This window comes from Podarcis erhardii (genome assembly GCF_964252035.2).
Source record: "Podarcis erhardii genome assembly, chromosome: 6".
In the NCBI taxonomy this organism is placed as follows: Eukaryota; Metazoa; Chordata; class Lepidosauria; order Squamata; family Lacertidae; genus Podarcis; species Podarcis erhardii.
Window position 1 is genome coordinate 45,420,562 of NC_138510.1, and position 14,575 is coordinate 45,435,136.

At 42.4% G+C, this 14,575-nt stretch overlaps 1 protein-coding gene across 6 annotated transcripts in view; it reads right to left on the reverse strand.

Annotated features, from left to right (window-relative positions):
* SCUBE3 (signal peptide, CUB domain and EGF like domain containing 3) overlaps window positions 1-14,575 on the reverse strand; it is a 114,762-nt gene that overhangs the window by 53,136 nt on the left and 47,051 nt on the right. For 5 of the 6 annotated variants that reach the window (XM_081865363.1, XM_081865366.1, XM_081865365.1 and 2 more), the window contains exon 4: window positions 12,310-12,444. In XM_081865363.1, the coding sequence (XP_081721489.1) occupies window positions 12,310-12,444 (135 nt within the window). Of the gene's footprint in view, window positions 1-9,257; window positions 9,457-12,309; window positions 12,445-14,575 lie in introns of those variants that run through there. The other variant, XM_081865367.1, reaches the window with a different exon arrangement.

The following is a 14,575-nucleotide window of genomic DNA, read 5'->3' on the forward strand; positions in this document are numbered from 1 at the left end:
TATGGGGAAAGTGTACTAAGGAAAAGAAAAAACTTCTGGTTCCCAATTGTTTCAACAGCAATCTAGGCCACAGTTCATTGAACATATACAAATTAATAATATATACAATGCACACAGTAAAAGAAAAATATAATACCAAGCAGAGTAAAGAATCTTACTAACTTCAAAGTCTCAAGATACCAAATAATGAAGAACAAGTTATTTGAGATCAACGGATTACCACCAAAAAGCTTTTTTGAAAAGTAAGTTTCATGCTAAAAGCTTACAGGCACAGCCTCAGTCTCAATTTCAGTAAAATGTGCTACAGTATGAATATTTTATTGTTCATACTTTTACTAGATGAAAAATCTAGGATGAATTGTATGTTTTATGGAGATGATCACCACTTAACACTGCATTCCCTGCCATTTCACTCCACTGCCACTGCTCCATTGTGCCCAAAACTGAGTGTCCTCCAACCTTTCGCATTATAAATCCCACATCAAAACAGCAAACTTTCTCTTCAATTAGATTGTTCCAGCCATCCCTATTGACCAACCTCTTCTCTTCATCTTTCCAGTTGTCCAGTACCCTAGTTAGCCTTCTCATTCCATATCCCTAGCTCTATTCTTCAATGATGCTGTAGGCAGACAGCCAACTAAGGCCCCAAGAGGGGTCAAAAGTCTCTCAGGCTCTCTCTGTGCTGTAAATCTGCCAGAGGCAGCATTAGCTACAGACACTGCTGTCTGGCCCATCCAAGCTGCAAACAAAACAGGGTGCTGCTGCTGACTCATGCCCCTGGATTGTTTGTGCTTTGCTCTGGCACGGAGGACCGATGAGTTCCGAGTTTTAGCATCCATCTCTCCATGTCGGCCACCCACCACAGGCAGAAACCAGAGCCAGGAGGGCCATGCCCCCTGTATCATGGCCTGGAAGGGCTGAAACAGACTAGGAGCCACAGGGATTGGGTCTGTCTGCTTGCCTTGTTGTACAAGGCTGATGTTGAAGTATGAAAAGAAGAATCATAGAATCATAGAGTTGGAAGAGACCACAAGGGCCATCGAGTCCAACCCCCTGCCAAGCAGGAAACACCATCAGAGCACTCCTGACATATGGTTGTCAAGCCTCTGCTTAAAGACCTCCAAAGAAGGAGACTCCACCACACTCCTTGGCAGCAAATTCCACTGTCAAACAGCTCTTACTGTCAGAAAGTTCTTCCTAATGCTTAGGTGGAATCTTTTTTCTTGTAGTTTGGAACCATTGCTCCGTGTCCGCTTCTCTGGAGCAGCAGAAAACAACCTTTCTCCCTCCTCTATGTGACATCCTTTTATATATTTGAACATGGCTATCATATCACCCCTTAACCTCCTCTTCTCCAGGCTAAACATGCCCAGCTCCCTTAGCCGTTCCTCATAAGGCATCGTTTCCAGGCCTTTGACCATTTTGGTTGCCCTCCTCTGGACACGTTCCAGTTTGTCAGTGTCCTTCTTGAACTGTGGTGCCCAGAACTGGACACAGTACTCCAGGTGAGGTCTGACCAGAGCTTATTAATTCATGGAGAAACAGCATATTAATTCATGGAGGAGGACTATCAATTCTTCTCTTATACTGAAAACCTAAACCAGTAGATGCAGCAGCAGGTGAACAAATGGAGCTGTTTTCCCACATAACAGGGCGCAGGCATCATGCAGGGTCAAACTACATCTGATCCTAACTGTATGGTTCTGCTCTTGAGTATACAGTTTTGGCCTTCACAAATTGTCAGCAAGGGCTCCACCCACCTGGAACCTAGCAATGCGGGAGCAGGGCAGGCGGCTTTAACCCTTTGCCACCTGCTGAGTTCCTAATCCAGACCAGCAACCCTGTGCCTTCAATTTGCATTTTTAAAAAGTCATATTGGAACTCAGGTTTCATGGAGAGAGCTGCTGCACCAACCCAGACAGACTTCTGAAAGTTGTCGGCAGCAATTCGGATCTGTTTCATTCCTCGCCACTGCTATTATTCTTGGCAGTCTAATGCATCTCGTAGCAGGAGAGGGCAGAGCTCTCTGCGCTTGCAACCCCTCTCCTGCCAAAGAACTGCTGACAGAAGCACATTAAGCAACCCCTTAAACAAGACCCATCATTCGTTAGCCACTGCTCTAGTGAACAATATATGCACAGCTTGGATTTCAAATCTCGAGGCTTTTGACATTAAGCATCTTAAGGAAGCATGGAAGCCTTCCCCACTAAACACTACCCATCATGGACATTTCATGGGTCTTTTACTATGCAAGGACCTTAACTACTAATGAAGGAGGAGAGAAAAAGCAATGGCAAGGAAGAGAGAATGGGACTTCTGCCCAAATAAAAGCTTGCGTGAAGCATGCCATGTGGTAGTATTAGGACATGAAGAGGGTTCTGCGTCACACATTGCAAAGTGGATGCTCAGAGCAAGGTTGTGATAAATACAACTGCTGCTGGTTTAGAGATGCTTGGAACAAGGATTTAGGAAAATGTGTAGGAAATCACAATTTGCCACTTACTGCTGGCTCTCTTTATGTTTGTCTTTGGAATGAATCGCTTCTGATATATTTTTTGAAGCATAGTACAGTAAATAGTGAAGTCTCAACCCTATAGGAAAACAGAGGTGCAAGTACGTAATCATGGTTTCCCCAGATTACGCAAAAGCTTTTGTGCAGACAAGTCTGAAAGTGGAGCAGAAATAGTGACATTGTGAAATGCAGCATGTGCCTCACTTCCTCTTCACACTGTTTTTATAAGCATATCACACAAAAATAAATGCACCAATACAAAAATATTTATTGGCTAACAAAGGCCTATAACCAGAAATTAATTCAGCCTATGTGACTGTTTACCAGTAATATGAAAGTATAGGGCTGTGTGTGTGAGAGAGAAGAGGGAAACCATGGCTGTCATTATAGGCCTAACCATGTACACAATCAGAGCATGCTACAGACATTGCCAAGGGACAGGGGAGCTAGTGGTTGAGAAGGACCAGTACCAGCAGAAGTTGGTTACTGCTGCACATGGCCTGGAAAACGAACAGCGTTTTATGGGACTCAGTCCCACAAATATGCTAAAACATAGTTTATAAAATACTCACTGTCCAGGATCAGCAACCGAAAAATAAGCAAGGAGAAATAACTAGGATAGGCATCTGGGAAAACAGTTTTTTTATTATCTTGGTTTTTTTCTGTCTACAGTTGCTCTCCCAATACCTTACATTCTCTCACACATTTCCCTACTTCCTTCCCTATTTCATGCTGAAGTTTTTTTCAGAACCAACCAATTGCTAAATATTTTCCTGCCTCTGCCGTCCCTACCTGAGCTCTTTGGCTCCATCACAACTGGAAAACCAAGGATCTGATGATACCCACAGCCTCGCTATCCCACTACTATTGCAGAAAAGAAAAAGTTGCCAGAACCTCAGCTCTAAAAGCTAGGTTCTGCGGACACTGAATATAACACTCGATGGATTTTAAATATTATTTAACAAAATCCACAGGCAGACAGGAGGAATGGAGACAGCTAGTGTGGTCACACACAGCGTGATTCCAGTAAGAGATTGCACGCAGAATACTCTGGCGCGTTCCCTCAGAAGCATCTCATTTTGAGCATGAGTATCCAAGCAAGCAGCTGCTGGTTGGCTCCCTCTGGGAAAGACTACATAGGAAGCACAGGGTTTCTCACGCCATTTTACAGCGTCAAGAGGGGAATTGATGCAACCGCAACAGTTGTCTGACTATTTTACAGTCTACCCAGGGTATAATCTCAAGCTTGCTTGGAGGTGCTGTCGGCACAGAGTGCCAAAACCGAACCAAAAAACTACTTGACTTCAGGGCAGATACTGGTAGTGGATGGGCCAGCAACAACAACACTGAGGGGTCCTGAGGTGGGGAGGGAAACCCAAGAAAGATCCCCTCTGGTAAACAAGGTGCATTTAATGAGGATACGGACATGTTCATGGTCAGAAGGCTTTTCTGCATGAAAGCTATTCATGGATCAGTTCTCCTCAGTTTAACTGTTCAACCTCTATCTATTTCTCCATTCCTTGAAGATGCAAGGAGCTGAGAAATGGTAGTATTCAGCTAACCGCACAAGGATGACCACTATCACAATAGGTCTCCCCCGCCCCAATCTCCCCACCACCCCATGTCCCTAAATCTGCTCTGGAAGGTGGTGGGAGAAGGGGGAAATGTTCTGCTGCACAAAGAGAAATCCTTGTGCTGATAGAACAATCACTTTAATGCTGTGTTTAATATAACCCAAAGTCTTTGATGCAATGAGAAAATGTCAGAAGAAATGCTGACTTGCTGGGTTAGGCCAATGCCCCCATAGAGTCGAGTATCCTGTTCTCACAGCGGCCAACCGGATACAAGCAAGACAAGCACTCTGCCCACCTGTGATTTCCAGCAGCTATTATTCAGAGGCATACCACCTCTAAATGTGGAAGCAGAAGACAGCTATTGTGGCTTGTAGCTGTTAATAGCATTATCCCTACATGAATCTGTCTAATCCTCTTTTAAAGTCATCCATGTTGGTGGCCATCACTGCCTACTGTGGACGAGTTCCATATGTTTCATCATTTGAAATCAAATGTTTGACCATGTTGGATTTCTTTTGCAATTGGCCATTTACATGTGTGTAGAACATGCAGAACAAAAGGCATGAAAGCTAGACTGGGTCACACACCCAAACTCAGAGAAGCAGCTCCAAACCTTATGCAACACAATCTCCCTAATTCTACTGAGGGGACCTCTGCGCAGTGGCTTCCTGTATTCAGTGCTGCAGCACAAAGGAAGCATATCTGCAATATTTTCGAGTATGGAGGAAGCATCAATAGAAAAAGCAAGAATGCTTTCTAGAGTATCTGTGACAAGACTGTGCATCAATTCAAGCAGGCTATAAAAGTTACACAACCCCCCTTTCAAAGCACTGCAAAAGTCTACAGAGAGGCAACATGGATAGAGTTCATTGTAGAGTGCAGGGGTTGGACGAAGAAACACAAAGAGGCCCAGTGGTTCACAGAACTAGGGTTGAAAACACCTAAAACCAACACCGTGTTTGGAAGGGGAATGAGTAAGAAATAATAGTGCCTCCAATTCTAAGTTACTGGTTTGAATCCAGCCTGAGTCATTAAAATCAAGTCTGTTTCCATCTCATGGCTATCCAGCTAGATGCATGAAATGAGTTTTGGAAGAGCTTGCTTCAGTTTCTGAGAAGGAGCAGTTTATGATCAGTTTACATTGTAAAAACTGCTGCCACTGCAGACTTTAACCAACACCTCCCCCTTTCTGGCAGTCTTAGTTTGAAAGCAAAAACAGGAAAGATAGACTGAGCATCCATGGCAGCACTAAGGAGGAATGGTGGTATGTCAGAGAGAGAAATTTATTCACAAATCATAATAGAGAACATGGTTCTCATTTCTAGTGAACTTTCAATATCCACATACAGATGAGTGCAAACAATCGGCAGCTCCAGCACTGCAAAACTGGAGCAGTCCTCCTGGGACAAATAGTTAAGCCAATGGCTCACTACTAGACTAAGTTCACCAAAGCCTAGCCAGACATACCTGAGTTCCAAGAGAGGGTAGCAAACACTGACCACTCGTAAGATTTGGAGATGAAGTCTATAGAAGCTCAAAGGCTTATAATTTCATGTAAGGTCCATAGAAAGTTCAACAGAAACTGGCTGACTCTAGATATCTGAACGGGAGCTGAAACAACAACACTGTTATATCAGCAACTACCAGTGGAAGATTTAAGAATTAAATGATCAGCTGGACACATTCTTTCCCATCCTGAATGTAGTAAAACAAAGGGTGCTTCCACATTAGGTGGAACTGCCAGGCTTCGTGGATTCACTTTTTACAGGGCAGCTACACAACTTCATCATCTGAGCATTCTCATCCTGTGGTTATCCAATCTCTCCAATGGTGGAAAGTCTGGCTTTTTCAAAACAGCACAATCTCCATGCCTTTAGCATTACTCTTTTTAAAGTTATGTGGTTTTGACAAAGGCAATGACATACTGAGAAACTAAACCTATCATAGCTCAACAAACATTCATTATAACCCTTTGCAGTGGATGCCATATTATGAACCAGGTTTTCCCCTCACATAATCTTTTAATTAGCACTAATACACTTCACTTCCACTTCCATACATCACTACTGGAAATGAGAACTGGACCATAAAGAAGGCTGATCGCCGAAGAATTGATGCTTTTGAATTATGGTGCTGGAGGAGACTCTTGAGAGTCCCATGGACTGCAAGAAGATCAAACGTATCCATTCTTAAGGAAATCAGCCCTGAGTGCTCACTGGAAGGACAGATCCTGAAGCTGAGACTCCAATACTTTGGCCACCTCATGAGAAGAGAAGACTCCCTGGAAAAGACCCTGATGTTGGGAAAGACTGAGGGCACAAGAAGAAGGGGACGACAGAGGACGAGATGTCTGGACAGTGTTCTCGAAGCTACAAACATGAGTCTGACCAAACTGCGGGAGGCAGTGGAAGACAGGAATGCCTGGCGTACTCTGGTCCATGGGGTCACGAAGAGTCGGACACGACTAAACAACTAAACGAAACGAAACGAAATACACTTCAACAAACAGAAAGAAAGAAAGAAAGAAAGAAAGAGTATAGTGCTATAACACAATAATGCTATAATGTTATTTTAAAAGATTAACACCCATTCTGGACCATCCAGCGTTCTGTTTTAATGACAAATACCTCCATTATTGATGTTGGGAACTAAAGAGTATAAAGGATCAAAGATATTCTGCCTAATGGCTGTCCTATTTCAGCAACTTCATTAATAGAAAAACTAAACGATACCCTGCACAACTGGCTCCAACTAACTCATGTCTACTCTTTTGCCTGGCTCTTGCTGAGCAAAGGAGAAGGTCACTACTCCCTGACACTCTATGAATCATTTTGTCTTAATGCTACCTCACGTAATAAGAGCATGGCTTCCAATATACAGTGGTACCTCTAGTTGCGGACTTAATCCGTTCTGGGGTGCTGTTTGCACCCTGAAAAGTCCACAACTAGAGCGCCTCTTCCGCACATGTGTGCAGCTCGATCGAGTGCTTCTGCGAAGCGTGCAGATCGCTTCTGCGCATGCTGAACCTGGAAGTAAACACTTCCGGGTTTGCCGCGTTCGTAAGCTGAAAATCTGTAACCAGAGCGGAACGCAACTAGAGGTTTCACTGTATATAGAATTTTACTTAGCGTGGAATTAGGCTCTTTTCAGGGGCTATGATTAGTATGGGAGAGTGAGGTGGATTTCACGATAGAGGAACAACTATGGGAAGAGTTGTGGTCCAAACCCCCACTTAAAATGATTTCTGTAAGAATACAGGAAGTCACGCTGAAAACAGTGTTATGATGACATTGGACTCCACTCCATCTATCAAGAATTGGCAAAGATTACTCTAATTTATGTTGGTGGGATTGTGGAAACATTGGAACATTGCTTCACATGTGGTGGAATTGCTGCATAGTTCAGAGATTCTGGACCCCAATTTTTGACACTATTTCCACCACCACCTCCTAGTTCTCCTATCCTTGTAGTGTGGTACCAATTCACCCATTATGCATAAATCTCTGTTTATGCTTCTTGCCGCAGCCAGAATGTCAGTGGTTTCCCATTGGAAATCTGACTCACCTGCTTCCCAACAGAGGCGGGCAGCAAAAGTATGGGACATTGCACTTCAGAACACCTGACATACAGGCGGAGAGCCCTTAATGGTTCATCAAAAATATATGACTTTTATTTTAATTGGTATAAGTTTTTCTTCTATGTTAACTTATCTGCACAGCCCACTAAACCTCCTGCTTTACAGATAAATAAGTGGAGAGGCTTTATTGAGAACTAAATTGACTCACCTTTTTCTTCTTATATGTGACAATTGTATACAGCATTGCACTCTCAATTGTTTCCTGGTTTTCCCCTCCCCTCTGTATTCTCATTTTATTTTTCTATTTTTATATATTACACTTATCATTCTTACTGCAATTTTATGTGCTATGTCAATAACCATTCTGACAAAAAATAATAATTTAAAAAACAACTAACTTATAAGGAAAGGGAGACTCTGAGAATGGGTGCCTGAGTCAGCCTATCCCTTCAGTCTCCAGTAATTTCAGCCAGTTTCTCCATTGCTTTTCTCCAGTTCCTCCTGCTTTTCTCTTTGGTCTCACAGGGAGCAGGACAGTAGAATAAAACCAGGCATATCTGCTTAATGTGACAGAATTCATCAGAACCTGAGAATCAGAACCTGCCATATGCTATTATTTATTGATCTGCCCACGGGCTCACATACGAGGCAAAAGCCAAGGAAATGTAGAGGGAGTGGAGAATTGCATGTGCTGTGTGTGAAGCAAAAGAGTTACAGCAACACAACAACACCTCTTCAGTAATTAATTGATAAAAGTGATTCTTTTAAAAAATCAGAGGGATCTAAGGAAGAAATAAGAGAGAAATCTTTTTCTTAAAGTAGGACAATGAGGAGGACAACTGAATATCAAAGGCAGAAAATGCTATGCATAACGAACAGCACAGATGGGAAACAGCAGAGGGGTGTGGAAGTTTAGCAAAAAGATTAGTATTTGATAAATGGAGGAACCGAGGAACAGAACAGATATGGGGCAAGATCACAAAGAGATTTAAAGGTTAGAAGAAGTTTAAACTGTATAAAGAACAATAAAGAAAGCCAGAAACAAGAAGCATATAGGTATATACCACGATGCAACTGCAAAAAATAAATAAGCAAAATAATTATTCTCGAAGTAGCTGAGAGGCAGGAAGACCAGTAAGCAAAACACTACTTACTCATCAACAATTAATCAACACAAGACAGAATGAGAGTCTGAAAAAGGGTTATGGTAGAAGAAGCAGGTAAGAGGACAAATCTGAGAAGTATTAAAGGGGGGAATCTTGCAAATAGTATTGTGAGCTGAGAAAGAAAGAGAAGCATTAAAGGCAATGCCTGCACTGGACAGCTAATAACTGAGAGACAAGGAAGAAATAAAAGTGAGAAACACTTTACTTCTAATGTTTGAGTTTAAGACAATGATCAGACATGTAAACAGAAGTAGCTATATGAAAATCTGAAAGGAGGAGGGAACGGACAGCTGGATTTTGTGAGGATACCATCAGAAATATTATAGGCCAAAGAACAGTCAAATTACCCAGAGGAAGAGGATAAAGAAGGGCTAAGCTTGAAAGAGTCTAAAAATAAAATAAAGAGAAAATTGAAGCAAGCCACTGACCTCATTTGCACATCATCATGGCAAACCATCGTCTTCCCTGAACCTATGATAGGTTTGTATCTTTGAATCATATCTCGTATGGAAGGTTCTCTTCCTTCTAATTAGAACATTTTTCCCATGAGGACAATTTCTTTTACCAGAGCCTGATACAGTACTATTAATGCATTCCATTTGAGGGAAATTCCTCTTCTTACCGTACTGCAAGAGTTGAGGATTACTGTTTGCTTCTTATGGATCACAACCTTGCTGACCTTGTTATCTTGCCCAGAAGATAACAAATACATATGCTCAAAGGGCAATTATGTTGTATTAGAACTTACATATGTAAATGAAATCAGCTCGTCACATGAACAAAAGCACTATCGCTATCCCTTGCCTGCGAAAGGCAGAAGAGAATTGTCAATAATTAGCAAGAAAGCCATTAAAAAAACAAAACAATCCAAGGGCTAGGAACATGTGGCACTCCAGATGTTGTTGGGTTGCAACTCCCACAATCCCTGACCACTGGCAACACTAGCTGGGGGCTGATGAGAATTGGAGTCCAACAACAGCAACATCTGGTGGGCCACAGGTCCCCCCCACTCTAATCATAAGGAAGCGAGAGTTAGATCTGGGATTACAATGCCGGAGATCATGGTTCAATCAATTCAGAACATTTTGAATTGTGCCAGGTGCACAGAAACTCCAAAGAAAAAAGTTACCTCAATAAACTATTGTGGCTAAAGCAGGGATTGAGGGGGACAGACAAATCAAAACAGAATCCTGTGCCAGCTGGAGACTGCAAATTTCATGGCAAAAACAAGAACTCTTTCTTTCTTGGCTTTTTAGCTTTTCTTAGAGGTTATTCCAAGCAACTGAAAATAAATGCCAAAGTTGAGGTGGTAAAACCAAGACACAAGAAATGACAAGAAAAGACGAGTCCTGTGGGTTGTTGTGGCAAGATATTTCCCTCTTTTACTTCAGTAAATTGTTAGGGATATGCATTAGCTGCCACTACTTGGCATTAGAGTTTCACAGGCTTTTGAAAGGTCTTTGATGCTTGAACCAAAAAGCTTGTTTGGTTTTGCCGCAGCTTCTCTAACTGACATGGTCTCCAACAAAACTAAGCCTGACCGTCAACATCAAACACAGATGAGCCTGTTCCTGACAAAGCTGATGTTGGAGTCTTCTGCTCTGCTTGCATAGAGCTTATCTAGCAGAATGGCTATGAGACTAAACTACATATTAGAGAGCTGTCAGAGCTAACAACTGAGAACTGTTTGTTCTGCAGGCAGTTGCCCCAAGCAGTGAACTATCAGAACTGCAGCTGGCAGTTGTTTCTGGCAGTGAAGTATTACCAGGTTCTAGACCAGGGTTCCTCAACCTTGGCCCTCCAGATGTTTTTGGCCTACAACTCCCATGATCCCTAGCTAGCAGGACCAGTGGTCAGGGATAATGGGAATTGTTGTCCAAAACATCTGGAGGGCCGAGGTTGAGGAAGCCTGTTCTAGACTGGCTTCATCCACCCAGGCTAGGCTTTGGGTCCTCCTGAACAAGAAAGGTTAGGAAGACTTCCTGTCTGGGCTGGGATCTTGCATGAGCAGCAAGGTCATCCTGGCTCTGGTGTGCTTCTGTGCTAACTCCTGGCCCTGGCCCTTGGCTTTGACACCCTGGTTCAACACAAAGTTTCCTGCTCTTGGCTCACCTCTGACAGCTGTCAGCCTTCACACCTGATATTTATCTCAGCTCTTCCATGAACTCATTAAACAGCCTTATAGAAGTCACTTTCTCTCAGCCTCAGTTTCCCCAACTGCAATAAGAGATCAACACCCTTACTGATCTTTCTTATAGGGTGGTTGTGAGGATGACAAGATGCAACCACATTGAATTTTGTTTCTTACCATCAAGTGATAGATAAATTTTATGGGGGTCAGAAATGTGTGAAATGCTTTGAACACTCCAAAAACTTTATGTAAATCTAGGTCTTTATGTAAATCTAGGTATAACTACTAGGTATAGCTAATCCAGCTGTTCTTTCTTCTTTCCTTTAAGGAAAAACACTAAATCATAATTCTTCTACAAAGCTTATGGATGATGACATGGTAATGATTAGATATCACTGTGGTGGGCACAGTATGAGTATCAGTTCAAACTACCAATCTGCCATGTTGATAATGTGGGCTAAATAGTTCAGTGCATACTTCGCATTAGATGAATCAAGTGTATAATTTACTGCCCACTCCCAGCTTCCAACATAACCCATATTCATCACAGCATCACCACTACTGTAGTGCCCAATGTGGCTAGACAAGTGTAAATGTAGGGTGAATGATAAGATGAGTACAAGTTGTTTTTTAAAATATATATATATATATATAAACATTTATATCCTGCATTTCTGTCGATAAAAAACTTTAAAACAATTATTTAAACACATGCACATGATTTCTGACATCTCATATCCCAAAGAAGTTGGCACTTTATATAAATAGCCCTGGTTGTAAATGGTTTAGTTGTAATTATTAACATTACGCTGTAAATGCATTTGTTTTTATTAGCACATCTGTATCCAAGAGACAAAATACAACATGTGATATATTAAGTGCAGAGAGTCTCAAGAATCCTGCAGCTTAAGCTAAAGAGCCGGGCTCTCCAACCAAGACTACAATCAGCTGTTAACTCGGGGCACTTCCAAGTTTTGTGGTTGACGAATGCTTTTAATCAGTATATTAAAACCTGCAGTTCATATGGGGACTGAGACTGAACCATCCCCATGATTATCACTGTTAATCCAAGACAGAGAAGCAAAATCAGAGTGAATGGCTACCCTACCCCAGCCTCCTTTTGGCCTTGACTTCCAGTTTGATGCTATCAGTCCATCACTGTTTGGAGTGATATTGGAAAGGGTCCAACTTGTAAGCTAGAGTGTGCTCAACCATATAATAAGACACACACAAATCTGACATCTCATAATGCCCATACAGATGTTTATCCATCTATTTATGTAACCTTAAAATCCAATAGAGGCAGAGGGTGACATGCCTGGCAGGAAATAAAGGCGTTAATGACCAACCTTCTGGGCGCTGGATGCAGGTATGCTGGTTATCGCTCAGGAAAAAGCCATCACGACAGTGGCACTCGTAGCTCCCCATCATGTTTACACATGTTTGCTGGCAGCCACCATTCCCCTCTGCACACTCATCCACATCTGTTTCGGGAAGCAAAGGAGAGAATGAGAGTCTGATGCTTACATCACACTATTTATACAACAGAAAGACATCAAAGTATATAAACATATCACTTTATAAAAAGCAGTTTCCAATATTCCATTAAACTGACCCAACATTCTAGCACAGTTAAATAACAGAATAGAGGATGGAGATAATGGAGATAGGTGCCTTGATCTCCCTGGACCACCAGGGACAAGGAAACAGGGCTACACCCAAATCCAGTGTTCTTCCTGAGTACATTCATTTACCTTTCCCATCGGGAAAAGTAAGTGCCACTCTTAGACACGCTTTCAGGTTATGCTGGGTGCCCCATCCTCTATCAACAGACATACCATGCATTACAAATCCTTCTTCCCTACAAATTCTGGTGTTGATCATAGTGACTGACCAGCATTAATAAACACCTTACAGAACACTGTTTCGACGGGCAAAAACAAATGTGGAGACTTGGGAGTGGTCCCCCCCCCCAAAAAAAACCCTGCCATTATTTTGTTCATCCACATGACACCATTGTTTTCTTGCTGAATTTCACTTTCTGAGTAATTGTTTACCCATTGCATTTCAGTGTTTTGTTCAGCCAGACAGCCAAAGGTCTGTGGGGCAAGGGCACCCCCTAGGCTGCATTACTGGGCTAAGTACTTTCAGCTGCCAGTCAACTGACCTCACAAGCTAACAGAGACACATCAGACCTTATAAAACCTGTCCATGGAAGCCAGTTCCTCATAGTGAGCAACTCATTGAACCAAGCAGCACATAAGACTCCCTTGCTTTGCCCCACCTGGCTGCTCCAGTATGTTGCCACTGGGCCACACGTGATTATGCCTCTGAACCATGGCTTCTGTTTGCCTGATTCAGTGCCTAATCTCCAGCCTGCCTCCTCCCTATGGCCCATTTGACTTTCACCTCTCTGTGCCAGGATTAGACCTCAACTGCAGCCTGCTATAAAACTAAGTTCCAGGTCTAACATTCCCTCTTGTCCCTTACACACACACACACACACACACACACACACACACACACACTTAAAGAAAATGCATAGGTTTCATTTTGTCTGGTGACATGGAAAAAATGAAGTTCACTGGGGTTACTTTGAGAAGGCATTGTGTGCAAATAGATTTTCTCTGTGTGTGTCACTTCTGGCAATTAACCTCAGCCCAAGCCAGACACACAATTCCCTTCTTTGGCTCTATGGCTTATTTTCAAACACTTGCTGGACTTCCCTGATTGGTCAGTGGAAAACAGCACACTTTTCCAAGTGTTGTTTTCATATGTCTGGTGCACCTTTGCAGCTGTTGTGCTGGCCAAGGTGTTAAGGTTACCAAAAATTGCTTGGTGGCAACTCAAGACACAGCACAGCACCAGAAAATAACAGCCATCATTTCTACAGTTTTGCCTAGAAGGAAATAGGCTTCACTTACAAGAAAAGTAGAAAAAAGTTGGGTTGGTTTTGGGGGGAGGGGTTGTTTATTTCTGAGAGAGAAGGCACGAACCTTAAGCAACACAGACTTTCAAAATCTTGGGCAGAGCCGCTTTCCTATTCTTTCTGGCTTCTTTAAGGGCCCAGAACATAACAGATGTTTTGCTATTTGGAGCAGAAAAGCCTCAGAACTCATTAATTTTAAGGAACCTCACACACCCAATCCACTCTTGTGAGCTCTTGTCCACTTGTCTATTTTGATTTAATAAAACAAAGCTGTAAACATGGCATAATGCTTTAAAGATTTGTTAGCCTGATTAAAACATACTGCTGTGTGCTTCCCTACACTAGTACTTTAGGCAGGCAAAGCCCAGGGTGCTAAAAGATAGTGTTGTGAGTTTGGGGTGGGGGGGGAGGAGGAGGGGAGTAGCCTGTATGTTGAGACCCTTCTAACCGCTGGATCCAGCAAGTGTTAAAATGTAAGCCAGGCCAGTTTCCTGATGAGGTGATTGCCTGGGTGATGGGCCATTAAAGGGAACAAAGGAAAGAGGATCAGTGCAGTGGAAAATATTTAGTGACTATATGGAAAGTAACTGTACACAGTTGAAAATGCACGCAGCATTAAGATAAAATCAACAGTGTCATTATTGTTTGAGGGATGTAAAAATGGAGAACTGACAAAAATGTTTTTA